The 17,401-nt window shown below is 46.4% G+C and overlaps 1 protein-coding gene across 1 annotated transcript in view; it reads right to left on the bottom strand.

Annotated features, from left to right (window-relative positions):
• Abcc2 (ATP binding cassette subfamily C member 2) overlaps positions 1-17,401 on the bottom strand; it is a 58,734-nt gene that overhangs the window by 5,297 nt on the left and 36,036 nt on the right. Inside the window, 12 exon segments of the mRNA NM_012833.2 lie at positions 347-505; positions 1,660-1,803; positions 2,138-2,239; positions 4,222-4,348; positions 4,944-5,143; positions 7,533-7,688; positions 10,127-10,281; positions 11,137-11,356; positions 12,375-12,510; positions 13,236-13,362; positions 15,215-15,395; positions 16,773-16,940. Of these exon segments, the coding sequence (NP_036965.1) occupies positions 347-505; positions 1,660-1,803; positions 2,138-2,239; positions 4,222-4,348; positions 4,944-5,143; positions 7,533-7,688; positions 10,127-10,281; positions 11,137-11,356; positions 12,375-12,510; positions 13,236-13,362; positions 15,215-15,395; positions 16,773-16,940 (1,875 nt within the window).

Here is a 17,401-nt window from a genome sequence, read left to right as displayed (position 1 = left end):
CGGGAATTGGTCTGGAATCCTGGTGTGAAGATGAATCTTGATAGTCAACTTAACAGGACCTAGAACCGTCAAGGAGACAGATCTCTGGGACATTTTGGGAGAGAGTATCTAGACTGGGTACTTGGAGAGTGCAGATGCAATCTGACCAGCCGTCTCACGTGCCTGCCTTCCACCAAGAACTGCGCCCCTTCTCAGCGGACCAAACTAGACCTTCCTCCTTCAAGTGGCTTCTTTTCAGGTACAAGGACAAGAAAACAGCAATTCACCTGCCAGAGTTGTATTTGTAATCGGATACATGTCAGCGTTTCCCCACTGCGTGTGCCCAAGTAGGTCCTTGAGAACTAACCTGGGGAATGATGGTCAGCCTCTCTCGAAGGTCGTGCAGTCCAATGGAGGCAACATCTATCCCATCAATGATGATCTGGCCCCCCGCAGACTCTAAGATTCTGAAGAGGCAGTTTGTGAGGGATGATTTCCCAGCCCCAGTCCTGCCCACTACGCCGACCTGTGAATACAGTTCATTTAAATCTACTTCAACGGGCGATTCTTGGAGAAAAAAAAAATTATTTAGCCAGCACATTCACAATCCCATGTGATAAAAAGAACCCCGTACCAAATACATGAAGTGGCTTTTAGTATTTGTCTCAGTCGATCTTGGCAGTCATAGCTTATCACTTTTTAAAAGTTTTTTTTTATTTAAAAAGTTGACAGAAAGGACTTTTGGGGTGACGCGGTAGGTAGCGGCATTTGCTGCTAAGCTAGGTGACTCGAGTTCAACCCCTGGAACCCGCATGGTGGGATCTGTTGTCCTCTGACCTTCACTCGTGCACATGCATAACAACAAAATAAATGAAAATTATAATAATTTAATTTTTATTACTTCTCATGTCTTCTGAGACTATAATTGTGTTTCTCCCTGTCCTTTCTCCCCTCCAAATCTCCCACACACTCTACCTTACGCCCTGTCTTAAATTCATTGCCTCTTTTCCCATTAACTGCTGCTATGTGCATATATGCAATGCCTATATTCATAATAAATACACATCCATACATTCCTAAATGTAAGCTGCGTGCTCTGTGTAATGTCGCTTATACGTGTGTTTTTAGGGACGAGTATCTCCTGTGCTCTTCCTTGGGATGACTATCTCTCCATTCTCAGCGTCCCTTGGCTGCCTGTAGTTCTAAACTAAGGAGCACTTCACAGGTTTTCCCGTCCCCTTGCTCAGGGGCAATGCTAATCTTCCTGTGCTGCTCTAATTAGGACTGAGTTGTTTGTTTTGTTTTTTAGTACAGAGAAGGAAAGGCTTGTCACCAAATGAGCCTTGGACACCCTGGTCCTCAGCCCCCTTGCCTAGGTGAATTGATTGACAGATTTGCTACACTGGACGTGTAAGACAGTCCTCAACTTTGAAGACCAGGAGAAACACTAGATTATCTCCTGCTTAGGGTCAGCCATTAATACACCGTTCACAACAGTCCTTCACCCAGGTCTGAGGCTTCTTTCCTGAATTCTTCCCCACACTTTAAACCAGCACCGGAAACGGAAATGAGCCCCAGGGGGCGACTGGGGGGCGGGATCAAGCCCTCCAAGTCCTCCTCCTGCGCCTGACTATTCTCTGATTACAAGTCCTCACAAGCAGAGTTGACTTTATCACCCACCTTCTCTCCGCTCTTGATGTTACAAGTGATCCCTTTCAGTACCAGATCCAGCTCCGGCCGATACCGCACTTGATAGTTGTTAAACTGGATCTCACCATGTCTGGGCCAGTCTGCCGGAGGCCTCTTGTCAGTCACCCAGGGCGCCTACCAAGGGGAAAGGATGATGTTGCTGGCTGTGGTAGCAGCTCAGCCAACAGCTGCCCTGGGACTCGCAGCATTTGACAGAAGGGTAGCAGAGCCCGTTTTGCCTGAGGGGACTGGGCTTTTCTGACTTTATTCAATAAAGAAACCCTACAAGGTTGCTCTATGGAGTTCTAGAAGGACACCACCTTTTATGTAGACCGTTTTCCTCATCTTACATTTGAAGAAATTAAGTCCTTTGGGTTAGGGCATGCAAGACTTGAAAAGTGTTCTTTAAAGCTGAAGATGGCCTCTCGAGAGCATGCCATTGACCTCCTCCCCAGTTTCGATGACTCACCTCATTCTCTACATTTATGTATTCACTTATTCGCTCAACTGCCACAATGTTGGTCTCTGCTTCTGACGTCATCCTCACTAGCCAGTTCAAGGTTTGTGTGATCTACAGAAGAAAAAAAATTATATCAAGCATGCATGCGCGCGCGCGCGCACACACACACACACACACACACACACACACACACACACACACACCCTCAGGCTCAGAAACCACCTCAATTAGTTAGCTATACCACAAGATTAACTGAGAGTTACTTTATATTCAGTACTGGGGTGGCAAAAAAAAAAGATAATTCTTATTTAATTCTTATTTTCTTAGCATAGAAATAAGACCAATCCACTGATTGGCTGGGTAGCCATTGAATGCTAAGCTGTGTGGTCCTCACATGAAGGGCAATATGAACTTTGAATAGTTCAGGGGGAACGCTTGGGTTGAAGAGACTGGTTCTTGGTGAAGTGGTACCAGAGCTCAAGTCTCCTACTGGAAACCTAAAACTATTTGTGGAACTGTAGATGGTTCTCTACGAATGGGGGACAGCATGAGAGAAGACTTGGGGAATGACCAGACATTGAAAAAAGCTGCCTTCTCTCTCTAATCTCGCTTCCTCTTAGCCATCAAGGTTGGGTATCCTATGGACCCTTGTCCTTGACACACACAAACCCTAGATGTCTTCCCTGCCACCACATGGATGTATTTTATCACTAATAAAAGAATTGTCACGGTGCAGGCCAGACTGCAATACTGGGATTACTTGGATGTGAGCCTTTTCAAGAAGGCATCACGAGTTTGCACATATCGTAGGATGTTTGTGGAGTGAATGACAGGTGAGAGAGAAAGCCACACAACCCCAGGCCAGGACGTGAAGATTAAGTGCGATAACTTTGTGTAGGTTGAACCATGTATAATTACTGATACTTGAATATTTAATTTTGTTTCAATCTAAGGTGTCCTACTCTGCCTTGACTGTCCTGGGGGATAAAGAAAAGTGGCAGAAAGAGACAAGTGACTCTGGATGACGACTCTTTCGCAGTGCCCTCTTATAAGCCTCCTTGAGCTTCATTAGTCTCTTTTTTTTTTTTGTTTGCTTTTTGTTTTTGTTTTCTGAGACAGGGTTTCTCTGTGTAGCCCTGGCTGTCCTGAAATTCACTCTGTAGACCAGGCTGGACTCAACCCCACAGAGATCCGCCTCTACCTCCTGAGTGCTGGGATTAAAGGCGTGTGCCATCACTGCCTGCAGAGTCTCACTGATTTCTAAGAAAGACCGTGCTATATAAAGCACATGTATGACCATGCAAACCTCTGGGGCAGTAGTTGGAAGAGCTGCACAGCAAGATGGCCTAATGTCCAAAGTAGCCACCATGGTGCGAGACACAGCCTCAAATGCTGGGCTGTAAAATGTCAGCATTTATCCCCCGGTTGGGCTGGGGTGCTTTAGTGAGATTTGTTTTATGTTTCTGTCAGAGTCCTTATGATAATTTTGTTTTACTTGCTCTGTGATATAAGAAAAGCAAACTCAGGAGTTGTTTGCCCAAAGGATTTTCTTTTTCTTTTTTTTTTTTTTTGGGTTCTTTTTTTTCGGAGCTGGGGACCGAACCCAGGGCCTTGCGCTTCCTAGGTAAGCGCTCTACCACTGAGCTAAATCCCCAGCCCCCCAAAGGATTTTCTGATTGCTCCTATATTCTGGAGAGTAAATATATCATCTCCATTGACTGGGACCAATGAAGGAGGCAAAACGATTAGGAAACTATTAACATATAAACATGCGGTTTTAAGTCATTAGGGCGGTAAGAGCTGGGCCTGCTTTGGCAGACAGAACCTCTGCCTGCATAAACAAGGTAAGCAGTGTGTTCTCGGGTGAGCCAGGGCTTGAACCAGTCTTCCTAGCCCCTCTGGATCAGAAAAGAATTAAAAGCCCTGGGCTCAGGGTTGGGGATTTAGCTCAGTGGTAGAGCACTTGCCTAGCAAGCGCAAGGCCCTGGGTTCGGTCCCCAGCTCCAAAAAAAAAAAGCCCTGGGCTTCTCAGTACACGTCAGACTTAGTTTAAGATTGATCTACTTAGCCAAACTTTCAGTCTTCAGACTCACATTGAGGGCGTTGGACAGAACAAAGCCCACAACGTCCCCGGTTAAGGTTTTTCTATAAATAACCAGCAGCAAGGCGGAACAGAAGACGACCAAGTTTCCAACCAGCTCCAGCCGAATTGCAAGCCACCTGTACAGTAACAGAAGCAGAAGGAGAGGGGTCGTTAGTCTCTTCCTCTCAAGCCGCTGAAGAATTTCCGTTCCCCGGATCTTTCTCTTTCAAAGGCATCCCTAACTGCTTGTCACGGTCCCGAGACCTTTTCATTTCTTGTCATTTGCACCTTTGCTAAACTGCCTAACTCTTCTCCCTGCAGCCTCTGCTTCTTCGTGACTTTCGAGCGCTGTGCCTATGGCGTGTCTTGTCTCCCATCTCAGGGAACCAAACACAACAAGATGTTTAATTTACCCAGCAGTTGAACGGGACTTGAGTTTCCAAATACTCACAAATGTCACATGACTTTTACCATAAGTGTAAGGAAGACATTGATATTTCAGTGGAGAGGGCAAGGCAATTTGGTCAATGCAGGCCTGGGATAGAGAAACCAGTCTCTAACTTCAAAGTTCATACTTTCTTCTTTCTACTTACATAGCATGACCAGGCTGTGTGTGCGTGTGTGGTCAGGATGAACTTTATACCACTGCCTATGCCTGCTCTCCCGTGCCAGATGTGAAACACGCAGGGCCCTGAGACAATCATTTAAGTAAATCCTTAAGGGAGGCCTCACCTGTTGGAGGTAATCCAGGAAAAGACACATTTCTGGTTGATGTCAATCTGCTTCTCATTCCAAGCTAGAAATCGCTGCTGGTGCTCAAAGGCACGGATAATGGGCAAACCTGTGACAGTCTCACTGAAGTGAGAATAGATCGGAGATTTGGTGACAGAATCCAACCGTCTCAGCTGGCGGGAAGTAGCCACATAAAAAACCTGAACACAAAAAAACCAAGAGTCAGTTAGTGACAGGAAACATACCCTCCTCCTCCTCCTCCTCCCCCTCCTCCTCCTCCTCCTCCTCTTCTTCCTCTTCTTCCTCCTTTTCCTCCTCCTCCTTCTCCTCCTTTTCCTCCTCCTCCTTTTCCTCCTCCTCTTCCTCTTCCTCTCCTCCCCCTCTTCTTCTTCCTTCCTCTCTCCCCTTCCCCCTCCTCCTCCTTTACCTCCTCCTCTTCCTCTTCCTCTCCTCCCCCTCTTCTTCTTCCTTCCTCTCTCCCCTTCCCCCTCCTCCTCCTTTTCCTCATCCTCTTCCTCTTCCTCTCCTCCCCCTCTTCTTCTTCCTTCCTCTCTCCCCTTCCCCCTCCTCCTCTTCTTTCTTTCTCCTCCCTCCTCCTTCCCCCTTTCCACTCCTCCTCTTTCCCCCTTCTTCCCCTCTCCTCTTCCCCTTTTCCCCACCTCCTCTTCTTCCCCCTCCTCCGCCTCCTCCTTTTCCTTCCCCCTTCTGAGATATTCGTTTAAGTAAATACTTAAGGGGGTCCTCACCTAATGGAGGTAATCCAGGGAAAAGACATATTTCTGGTTGGTGTCAATCTGCTTCTCATTTGCATGCTTTCCCCCTCCCCCTTTTCCTTCCTCCTCTTCCCCCTCCTCCCCCCTCTCCCCTTCCTCTTCTTCCTTCCCCCTCCTCCTTTTCCCTCTCCTTTCTCTCCCCCCATGGCCCCCTCTTTGTTTTTCTGCCTCGATCCAACATTTGTCCCTTGATGGCTGTGGCTCACATCTGAACAGAAAGAAAGCCTGAAATACGAGGTCTGGCTAGAAGAATAAGGAGGTAGATGGAAGGGAGCAGTAAGAAGACCGCAGCAGCGGGGAGCAGAGGGAGGCAAAACTGAGGAGACTGCTGCAGCCTTGGAGACTCGAGTTTCTAAAGCACAGAGTTTTGTTATTGGAGCCAAGGTATCCACATGTTATCCAAACGGCAGTTCCTGTACTAGCTAGAGAAACGATTACCAAGAGATTTTGTACAAAAAAAAAAAAAATGCTAGGCCCCAGGGGATGTGTAAAGTAGGAAGGAGATGACTCAGTGCTTTTGCAGAGGTCCTGGGTTCTGTTCCCAGCACCTACCTGGTGGCTCACGGCCATCTGTAACTCTCGTGTTGTGGGCAGCAGACATGCACACGGCACCTAGGCATACGCTGCAGGCAAAATGCTCACCCACAGGAAATAAAATCAATACCACATCTCTTAAAAATAGTTGGGAGTGCAGTTTGATTAAAATGGAGATTGACCAGTGGAGTGACCAGAGCTGCGCCTCCATGGTATGCTGGGAAACATCGTTGGGAAGCAGGTAAGCAGAACTGACACTGAGAAAATATAGGCAAACTGTCCACAGACGAAAGGCAGGGTGGAGAGGTTCACAGTGTTGCTGGAACCTGTCAGGATTTGCTGGAGCACGAACAAAAACTGAGCATTTGAGAATGAAAGTGCAAAAGACGATGGCTCAGAGTCTCCTCAAATAACCCTGCCTGACTTGTAGAATGCTAGGACTAGTTAAAAGGCTGCTTGGACATGGACGTGTACTTGCAGAATTCCACACGGGCACAAGAGGTACTACTATCTCACCACAGGATTCGAGGCAATGCAACCATGTTGAGTGCCCTGATAACTGTAAGCAGAAATAAACCCTCTCCCTCCCCAACTTGTTTTGATCATGGCGTTTCATCACAGCAACAGAACCCTAAGACAGGGAGTTTATGAAGCTCTGGAAATGTACCCCAAATAATCAATCTCCCTCCCTCCCTCTCTTCCTTCCTTCTTCCCTCCCTCCCTCCCTCCTCCTTTCACCTTCCCTCCCTCTCATGCTAGGCAAATGCTCTGCCACCAAGTTATACTCCTACCCCCTCAAAATAGGAGCGATGGCTCAGTGGTTAAGAGCACTGGCTGCTCTTCCAAAGGACCTAGGTTCAATTCCCAGCCCCCACATGGCAGCTCACAACAGTCTATAATTCCAGGGTATCTGACATCCTCACACAGACACACATGGAGGCAGAATACCAATGTACATCAAAAAGCAAGCAAACAAACACCCCCTGTCATTTAAGGACATCATCAGCAACTACAGAACGTTACGTAAAAGAATAAACAGCATCAACAAAACGTTTTGAATTCAAACACGTTTCCTACCTAAGTTCTCTGGGGGAGATGTAGGGTGACACATGCTGTGACCCACACACTAATGCTGACAACTGAGCCTTGGATGAGCCCTGTGCTTTGCTGGGCATATCAGAGACACTGGAGTGGAGCAGCCCATGGTAAACACGGAGGCAGCGCCTCAAGGATTTCAGAAGCGGAATGGAAGGGAGACCCAGCCTTTCTTTCCCAAACCTACCTGCACCGAAATATAAAGAATGCTGAGAGGAATGATGATGATAGCGAAGACTGGGGTGGCCATGCAGATCATGACAAGAGTGCCAGCGATGCCAAAGAAACACATCATCCAGCTTCGAAGTGTCTGGGGGAGCAAGTCGTCCACAGTAGAAATATCCTAGGGATAGGAATGAGAAGACACGATGATCAGTGAACTTGTAAGACGTTGTCCGTCTTCCCGATTCCAGCCCGGAATGCTCAACTTGTTTTATTTAGTTCCTTAGGACTTTCTCTTTTGTCATTTCATCTCCTCAAGCTGTCTGTCTGTAACAGATCATACCGGTCACCCACAATTGATCAAATTTCTGTGGTTCCCTTACTTTTTCAAATTCTTCCAAAGACACAGGGCAATAATCTTCAGATTTTCCAATAGATTTGGTAGATTTTTCACTCTCTCATTCATCAACTTCATTGAACCTTACATTGCAAACTCTTAGAGCCTTTCAGGGAAATCCTCAGTTTAAGGGTTCTCATTCTATTAAGTACCCAGTAGAGAGTCTGGTGCACAATAGACATCCAATTGGCACTTAGGGAAAGGAAAGGGGACTGAGTCAATCTCCCGGTGGCTCAGCATCCCAAGCAAGGAACCCGGAAGTGAAAGATGGGGTTAACTGCCACATTGTCTTATGTCTGCTAGATAAACGAGAAAACGAACAGAAGGATAGATAGTTTGGAACAAACTCGGAGAGCCCATTTTATATTGCCCTTGCCTGGCTCTCATAGAGGATCCCGCTACTCCTATATATCTGTTTTATATGTGAACAGTAAGACAAGTCTGGATGCTTTCTGGGATTTCCCAAATCCAGCCTGGGACACTAGTTGGCAAGAGAGTTCTGTATTGAGGCACTTCTGAGTCTGTACCTGACCCACGCTATGCCAGCACGCACACATGTTAGCCATGTTAAGGGCTGGCAGAAATGACAAATCCTCACCAGATGTACTTCTTTTTTTTTTTTTTTTTTTTTTTTGATTCTTTTTTTCGGAGCTGGGGACCGAACCCAGGGCCTTGCGCTTGCTAGGTAAGCGCTCTACCACTGAGCTAAATCCCCAGCCCACCAGATGTACTTCTTAGAGGATTATTTTGACCCTTACCTATCATAGATTCTCCACCTTTTTTTCTTCTACTCTCTCTTTTCTTAAGGACTCGGCCATTACTTCTTTTTTTTTTTTTTTTGGTTCTTTTTTTCGGAGCTGGGGACCGAACCCAGGGCCTTGTGCTTCCTAGGTAAGCGCTCTACCACTGAGCTAAATCCCCAGCCCCTTTCGGCCATTACTTCTTGAAGAGCCCATATCAAACGTGCTCATAGCCCAGGACCACCTCTGCAACATAACTTATCATATGATTTTGAGTTTTCTTTTCCAAGTAGGACCGGTCAACAAATCTGATTGTAGTCTAACTAGCTCACAGGAAGTTTCCTGCGCCCATTCCCAGAAGATAGGCCATATATATAAAGGACACTAGAAAGACTGCAGAGGCTGTAGAATTCTTCTGAGAAATATCTTCATCCAAAAGTATGTGCTCTTTACTGACTAACTAGCAGGCAGCCTATTTAAGCGGTCTCCAATGTCAACCTCACTCTTTCTACCCTACAGGAAGAGGAGAAATGGGAAGTTACCCGTCTACTACATAAGCGATTGCTATGTCCTCTGATCCTGACTGTAGGCTATGATCCGCCCACAGTGCAGGGCTATTCATACATCTTATAAAATGCGTTTTCCCTTTCATAAGCACAGAGCTAAGACTTGTGCTGCCAATGCTTCACAATCACTCAGAGTTGCCTGGTTTCTACCTCTAATCCTGAAGCTTCCATTTCAGAGGCACCATTGAACAATTAGGTCTAGTCCCTGGAAGGAGGCCATCTTCACATCTCAGAGTACTAGGCTCATTGGAAATACTCAACTAACGGTAGGAAAGGAATGCCCAAGCGGCCACGGGTCTGTGCACATGGAAGGAGCATTTGAGATCCTCTTACCGCACAGATGTCCCGATCCAAAATTCAGACCTAACTTACTGGTTCTCGAAGCATCAAACGTTTTAAGAATGGAGACACAAGTCAAGGAAACAGTCATCCTACGATCCCTTCTGTTAGCCATCCTGAGCAGTGAGTATGATCTTCTGACGCGTCCTCCCCCCCCCCCCCCCCGCTCTGTTGCCCACTCCTCACCACTACAATACTCACTGTTTCTCTTGCCTTAATGATTTAATATCAGTTTTTCTGATATTTCCCATCCTTGCCATCCGGTTAGAGCTCTTTTTCTATCATTCCTTTGTGCCCCCAGAACACCTCTGCACATGCTATTGTTGCTTTTAATCACACCACAAGTCTTCCTGTCTTTCACTTTTCTCCTTCACTAGATAATAAGCTACTGAAAGGCCTGAGGCTTCCATCTCTAGGATTCTTGAGATTTCACAGGTAGTACCCCAGAAATGCTTGCACGCTGGGTAGACAAAGAACCCAAGCTGCAGAGTTGGTTTGGGCGAGGGGGCTCTCTCTCTCTCTTCGAAATTAGAAAGGTCCTCAGTATCTAAGCACCGCGGTGTGTAAAGATACTTACACCAGAAAATCTGTTCACAATCCGGCCTGTGGGAGTTGTGTCAAAAAACCTCATGGGTGCCCGGAGGATGTTGGTTAACAGCTGCCCGTGCAAAGCTTTTGATGCATTTCTGCAAGCATATATGCTCCACAGAGTTGAAATAAGCAAACATATACCTAGAAATAGAACCACTATTGTTAATGCCTTGCTGTAGGTTGATGTCATTATACTGAAGCCTGTGATTGGACGAGAAGGAAGGGAGGCGGGAACAGAAGTTTTAGAAGGGCGGGAGAAGGAGCCTGAGTGAGGAGAGGAGCTGGGAGAACATGGCGGCAGATGTTAAGAGTCGTCTCTGCGCATAGATACAGGTTGTTGTGACTGTTTTTAAGGGGTGAGTGTGTACAGGGTTTTGTGCCGTCTAGACGGGCAAGTTATAGCTCATCAATTGGATCAGAGGTTATTGTGTGGTGTGTTCTTTCATGTGGTGACTTAATTGAGTTCAAGAGATGGCCCGGTGGCCTGACGCACCAAGCCCGCCACGGAGTTGGGACGTGTTTTTCCTGGCGTGGTAACAACCCATTGAGGGAACTGTGAATGAAAACAAAGCAAGGCGCCATGCTGGAACGGCTTGTGGACCGCCCCGGTAGCAGAAAGCCGCTGCCGGGAGAGATACTAATTAGAAATGGTTAGTTCCATTTGGTCCCACGGGTGCTGGAACTAACTCTAGGGAGCAGCATGGCAAGGTGCCACTCTGGAATGGCCCGCAGACCGCTTGGGTCAGAGAGTACTTGGGGGCAGCATGGAGCTGCTGAGACAAATTAGCCCACCAGAGCCGGAACTAGTGAGCATGCGACTGCCTGGGTACACGCAGGAAACAGTCACTCCTTTTAAATATTTACCTCAACACCTTGCACACAGGCTCCTGAAGATCTCTGCCTGGGACACAATAGCAAATGTTTTTCTGGGTCGTAGGAAATGTACAGGGTCTGGACAAATCCCACAAAGACATCGATCAACGTCATTAGTCATACCTTGTGCTAATCCCAGAGCTCCAAAGACCCCAATTCTCATGTCCCTATGAGAAGACGAATTGTTGGTCCCATTCAAGTTGTCAGAGTCACTGGTCCAAGCACTCAGCCAGAGGTTAGAGCCGATAAAAGCAACATTATTCAATCCGTAGAAAAGGATGATGAAAAGTATGGACCACCACCCTACTGCCTGTAGATACTTCAGGTAGATGGAGAACTTGACCTGCAAAGACACCATTCAACATTATCCCTGAGAGCTTTGGGTAAGGAATTAAAGAAAACTAACTGTTGGGATAGGGTGGGGGTGGGGGTGTTGTGCTGGATAGTTTTGTGTGTGTGTGTGTGTGTGTGTGTGAACTTGGCAAAGAGGGAAACTCAATTGAGAAAATGCCCCCACCAGATTGGCTTGCAGATAAGCCTGTGGGTTTTGGTTTTTGTGTTTTTTTTTAATTGATAATTGATATGGGAGGTCTCAGGTCACCGTGGGTGGTGCTACCTACCTCCCTTGTGCTATAAGAAAGCAGGCTGACCAAGCCATGCACCACAAGCTATTAGCAACCTTCCTCCATAGCTTCTGCTAGAGTGAGTTCCTGCCTTGACTTCCCTCAGTGACGGATTGTATCTGCAAGTGTAGGATAAAATAAATCCTTTCCTTCCCAGGTTGCTTTTGGTCATGGTGTTTTGGCTAACCAAGACAAGGAGTGATGCTCTCTGGAAAAGTGGGTAACAAAGCTTAGTAGTCTGTGGTCACCATTTCTACACTTGGCCAGGATATGTTGTTGCTAAGTATGGTGCAAGGTAAAGAGCGATTATTAATACGCACTTAGCTGTGTAGAAAACCACACAGAAGTGGGTTGCAAAGGCCAGCATTTATTAAGACCTTGGAATTGATGCTTTCAAGTTTCCTTAATTTGCATGGCTTGCTCTGGCTGTGGTATTAGTGCTTTCCAGCTCCTAGAATTGTACTTCAGAGAAGTGCCACTGTTCTCCACACACCAGAATAGAATCAGGAGTTCATCCTTCATAGAGACATGATCTTCCAGACAGTCTCTGTCTTCTGCTTTCACCTAACCAGCGCATTTAAATGTCTGCAAAGGAACAGATCACGTGGTCCAGCAGGTCTGTGAGTAAGTTTCAACTAGTTTCTAAGTCTTTTTCAGACTCCAAGCCTTATATCACCTGGAAAGTGCTGTGTGTGTGTTTGTGTGTGTGTGTGTGTGTGTGTGTGTATGTGTGTTTACCTTCCCGGTTTCCACAAATTCTTTCTTAATTAGTTTTTGTCCTTCCACTTCTTTTTCCTTCTCCTTCAAGACATTCACATTTTTAATCTTCAAGGAGTTTTTGAGGGACTTCCCACGTCGGCTGCTGGACCTAGAGCTGGTGTAGAGAAGGGAAAACACACTTGAGCGTGTAGACGCTTCGCAGGGGTCTTCGCACAAGCAGGCGTCATAACCTCTCCTGCTGGCCTCAGAGTGCATGCAGAGCTGAGGGCTGGTGAACTGCCACAGCCCTTCCTCCCCACACCCTCCCTTCCCTGCCACCCAAGGAAACAAAGGCAGAGCTGACTCTTCATGAAATCTATTCTCTCAGGGAAAGTCTACATAAGAAAGAGCGAGTAGAATTAAGGAAGCGATAAGAATTGCCAGCTGAGAACCACTGAACTGAGAATAGGACCCCCGTTGAAGGAATCAGAGAAAGAACTGGAAGAGCTTGAAGGGGCTCGAGACCCCATATGTACAACAATGCCAAGCAACCAGAGCTTCCAGGGACTAAGCCACTACCTAAAGACTATACATGGACTGACCCTGGACTCTGACCTCATAGGTAGCAATGAATATCCTAGTAAGAGCACCAGTGGAAGGGGAAGCCCTGGGTCCTGCTAAGACTGAACCCCCAGTGAACTGGTGGGGGGAGGGTGGCAATGGGGGGGAGGGTTGGGAGGGGAACACCCATAAGGAAGGGGAGGGGGGAGGGGGATGTTTGCCCGGATACCGGGAAAGGGAATAACACTCGAAATGTATATAAGAAATACTCAAGTTAATAAAAAATAAAATAAAATGTAAAAAAAAAAAAAAGAATTGCCAGCTGAATACACAAGCTACCTGCGGCTCAGTGTACGGCGAAGACTATTTTCTCTTCTCATGGCCAAGGAAGCTGCATCCTCAGGGATTTCCTCCATGGTGGGAATCAGCCCATCATCGTCGTCTTCCGCCTCACTGTCATTATTGACTAAGGAGACAGACGTGTTAAAGTTAGGGAATAGCACAGGACTCATAACACTGTGAGAAAGGAGAGAGGAGGCCCTTGTACGCTGTTCACCAAGGGAGTTCTGGTAGATCAACAGGCTAGACTATTTATAGTTCAAAGGTCTCTTTTTAACGATGGGATCTTGGTCATTGAACACCTTATAGTCATTTAATGTGCCTCGTTTCCATCTCTCTTTTCTCAGCTAATAATAATAAAATATCATACCGTAAACATCACTGTAGACTTGATACCTAGCGGTCAAACAGCCACTCCATAGGGAGAGTTGCCTGAGAACTGGCTTTCATGGTACCGGAAGGTACATGCAAGCTTCCAAGGGAGGGAAGCAACCAATAGTCCTATCCAGCTCGGCACAGTGGCGACAGGCATAGCATGACAATCCTGAGGCGAAGCAGTGGCTGGTAAACCTCGGCAGTAACCAGAAGCCCTCTAGTTGACCTTAACTCTCACCCACTCAACAAGAAAGAAACTACGGCTGGTACTAAAGGGTTGGAGGGAGGAAAGGGAGTTGGGAGGGGGAAATGGTGTATGTGAGTACTCGTGTGTGCGCACGTGTGTGTGTGTGTGTGTGTGAGAGTGTGTGTGTGTGTGTGTGTGTGTGTGTGTGTGTGTTTTCTTCTTTAGTCCCTTAAGGATTCTGCTGTCACCTTGATAGTGCCTGTATAGCTTCTAGAAGTACAGACAACAAATTCGTTTTTGTTTAAACTCTCTAGTTTAAGTTACTTTGTTATAGCAGCTTATAGGAATTTAATATACATTGTCAATATCAATACAACTTACTTTCCCCTCCCCTCATTCCAATTAAATTCCAAGTCCCAGAACCAACAAAATAACATGCTATGCTCAGGGCCTTACATAATTGCTCAGAAATGACCTCCCAACAATTTCTGGAATACTTTTCCAAGCCTCCCCGCCTCTCCAAATCCTGACCTCTCATTTGTGACCACCACCTGATGCTGTACCCAGTACAACTATTGTGAGACCCTTGGAAAGAGTCACAGTAAACAGGCTCAGATGCTAACCATGGCTAATGAGTGAGCCATGGTGGTGGTGGGAGCACAATGGTGGTGGGAGCACAATGGTGGTGGGAGCACAATGGTGGTAGGAATTGTTTCTATGGTTCAAACACACAGTAATATTTAATGTATTAATCAATATTCCTTTGTTAAAGATTTTCAGAATTTTACCATCCTGTTAAGCTGTCCAGGATTTATGAATTGGAAGCAGTTTGGGTAGGGTGTTTAATTTGAGTAAACGGGAGCTTGTCATCCCTCTAGGTGGATGCCCTATATCATTGCTCCCTCCCACCTGCCGGCCAATAGGGGCCCACAAATTCAAACATTCCGTTGTACATGCTGAAGGGTTTTTTTTTTCCTTTTGATTGCATGCCAGAGGCAGCAAAGTAGAAAGTCCCACTCATTTGACCCAGACACAGAGTTTTACTTTCTATGTTTCTTTTTTTTAAGATATATATATATCTACATATATATTATGTATATGGGTATATTATAGCTTCAGACACAGCAGAAGAGGGCATCGGACCCCATTACAGATGGTTGTGAGCCACCATGTGGTTGTTGGGATTTGAACTCAGGACCTCTGAAAGAGCAGTCAGTGCTCTTAACCTCTGAGCCATCTCTCCAGTCCTCTATGTTTCTTTATAGAGACCCAGAGCACAGAGGAATGGAGTTTGAATCTCTGGGGCATTTAGTTCCAAATGTAATTCACTGGACACTAAATAACTCTGGATATAGGTACTGGCTTACTGCCCCACTAAGACCCCAAGTTCCATCCTGTTCCAACCCTGCTTATATACCTGTGGCCTCTCCTTCAGGCCCTGAATGCTTCATGAAGGTCTTCCAGTTCCTAGCAAACACTCCCTTCTTGTCCAACAGGTCACGATAGGATCCTTTCTCTAAGATGGTGCCTTTCCCCAGAACTACAATCTCATCCACTTGGGGAAGGAAGTGAATACCATGAGTAACAAAGATTCTCGTCTGTGAAAACAAAATCAAGTTGCTTTGAGGATTCCAGGCTCACCAATGTCCCTGGATTGCTCTAAAAAGAGAGAGAGAGCTTGTCAATCCGTAGTGGGAGCTTTGCTTTAGAACGCGGGCCTCGACCACTTGACCCATTTCACTTTACATTCTGTTCCCAGCATAAAACATTACCCTGTGGGTGAAAGGAGACACCTAGCGTCATGGGTCTATGCGTAATTATTTTCCTATAGCGTCATGAGGTTTACTGACGTATGCTGCCTTCCGTGTTCCTGAACAACAACACCGAGCTGAGAGACTCCCTTAGACCAACGCCTATCCTTATAGAAAGATTACTGGTTAATTATTCCTTTTCACTTACTAGACTTTCCCTTACCTAGATAGCTAGTCAACCGTATGGGAAAGAACTGCCCAGACCTTTTAGTAAGTTAGGGATACCGTGAGGAAAGAGACGTCATTTTTACCCAGACCTTTCTGGTGTTGGAGAGTTGACACACTTTGTAATTCTATGTTGATTGTTGAGACAGGAACTCAACTCCCAGAAAGACGGGTCAGTCAATGAGGAAGTCGAATGAGAGCATGCAGGGTTGTAATGGGCTTCTGAGAGATTACCTGGGCCCACTGCGCTAGCCCTCTGCCTCGCCGTGCAACGGCAACTAGAGTCTTCTTAACTGAAATATCTAGGAGATTCTATCCCTTATATCTCTGTCCCTTTCCCAAGTTCCTTGGTAAAACATGGGGATTCCTCCGAAATTTCCAATGCTGGTTATGTAGAGTGTCATTGAGACAGCTTTTGTTTCTTTGTTTTGTTTTTCCAACAAACCATGGGGTAAGATGTCAGTTCATGAGTGAATGAAACCTAGAAAGTCTTAGGGACAAGGCTGGACTAAGACCAGGAGGGGAGGGAATACCTGCAGACCTACAGAGCTTAACACAGAGGCAGAGAGCCTCAGTAGGACAGCAGGCTGCCCCGTCAGCCCTGTCACCCTCTGCCTAGCAGCATTCAAGAAATCTTGAAGGGAGTAAGCCAAATACGGTTAGACTCTCCCTGCCTATTGCTACGGAAAATGCTACCATCAACAGAGGGGCAAAGATAGATATTCCTTGTTCTAACCACAGGTCTAACTCCCCCCCACCCCAGTATCAGAACAAGAGAGAAAGCCTGTTAGAACCAGTTTCAGTCTAGGCCATGAGTTCATAATGGGAGCCTTCAAGGGACAGACATTAACTCAAACTAGTCTGACAGGAAGAAGATAGGCAAGAACATCTTCTTCAGGACAATGCTACTCCTCCAGATGTGTCTGACTCACTCCAAGCCCTCCTTTCCTGCCCTTATCACCCCTCCCCTCCTGCCCTCATCACTGAACACCTCCTCACCTTGCCAGCCAACAGGCCGTTGGGGCCCACAACCTTGTTGAAAATGTGTTTTCCCACATGAGCATCCACAGCCGACAGGGGATCGTCCAGAATATAGATGTCAGCATCTTGATAGGCAGCTCTGGCCAGGCTGACTCGCTGCTTCTGACCACCACTGAGATTTATCCCCTGAGGAGGAAAGGGATTGTATTAACCAACGCTCTGAGACCTACTTCACCCGTCTGCTTGGGAGGGGTGAAAAGAAGACATTTGCTCAATAAGGTGTTAAGGCTTGAACATGTTCTGTTTCTTTATACAAACAAGTCACTTCTATTCAAATAACTTTAGCCCAAATAATTAAGTCCTGTCCGACTTTTCATGCATGCAGTTTGGTTATTTAACACTCTGACACTTTCCGCCCTGTGGGCAAGTGGCCCTAATGTAAGGCAGGGGACCTGTCACTAAATAATTGTTCAGTCAGCCGAGTCTGGCTGAAAGGAAAAGACAACTCTGGAGCTGTTTCTTCACTCATCTCTGGTGTCTCAAGATCCTTGTCTCTAGGAGGGTGTAAGGGAATCCCTTAGACCAACGCCCGCCTTACGGTTTATGTTCACTTTAAAAATCGATTGTTGTGTTCATTTTTTTTTTTT

The sequence above is a fragment of the Rattus norvegicus genome, chromosome 1 (assembly GCF_021556685.1).
Source record: "Rattus norvegicus strain SHRSP/BbbUtx chromosome 1, alternate assembly SHRSP_T2T, whole genome shotgun sequence".
NCBI classification, from domain to species: domain Eukaryota; kingdom Metazoa; phylum Chordata; class Mammalia; order Rodentia; family Muridae; genus Rattus; species Rattus norvegicus.
This window is presented reverse-complemented; position numbering and strand designations above follow the sequence as displayed.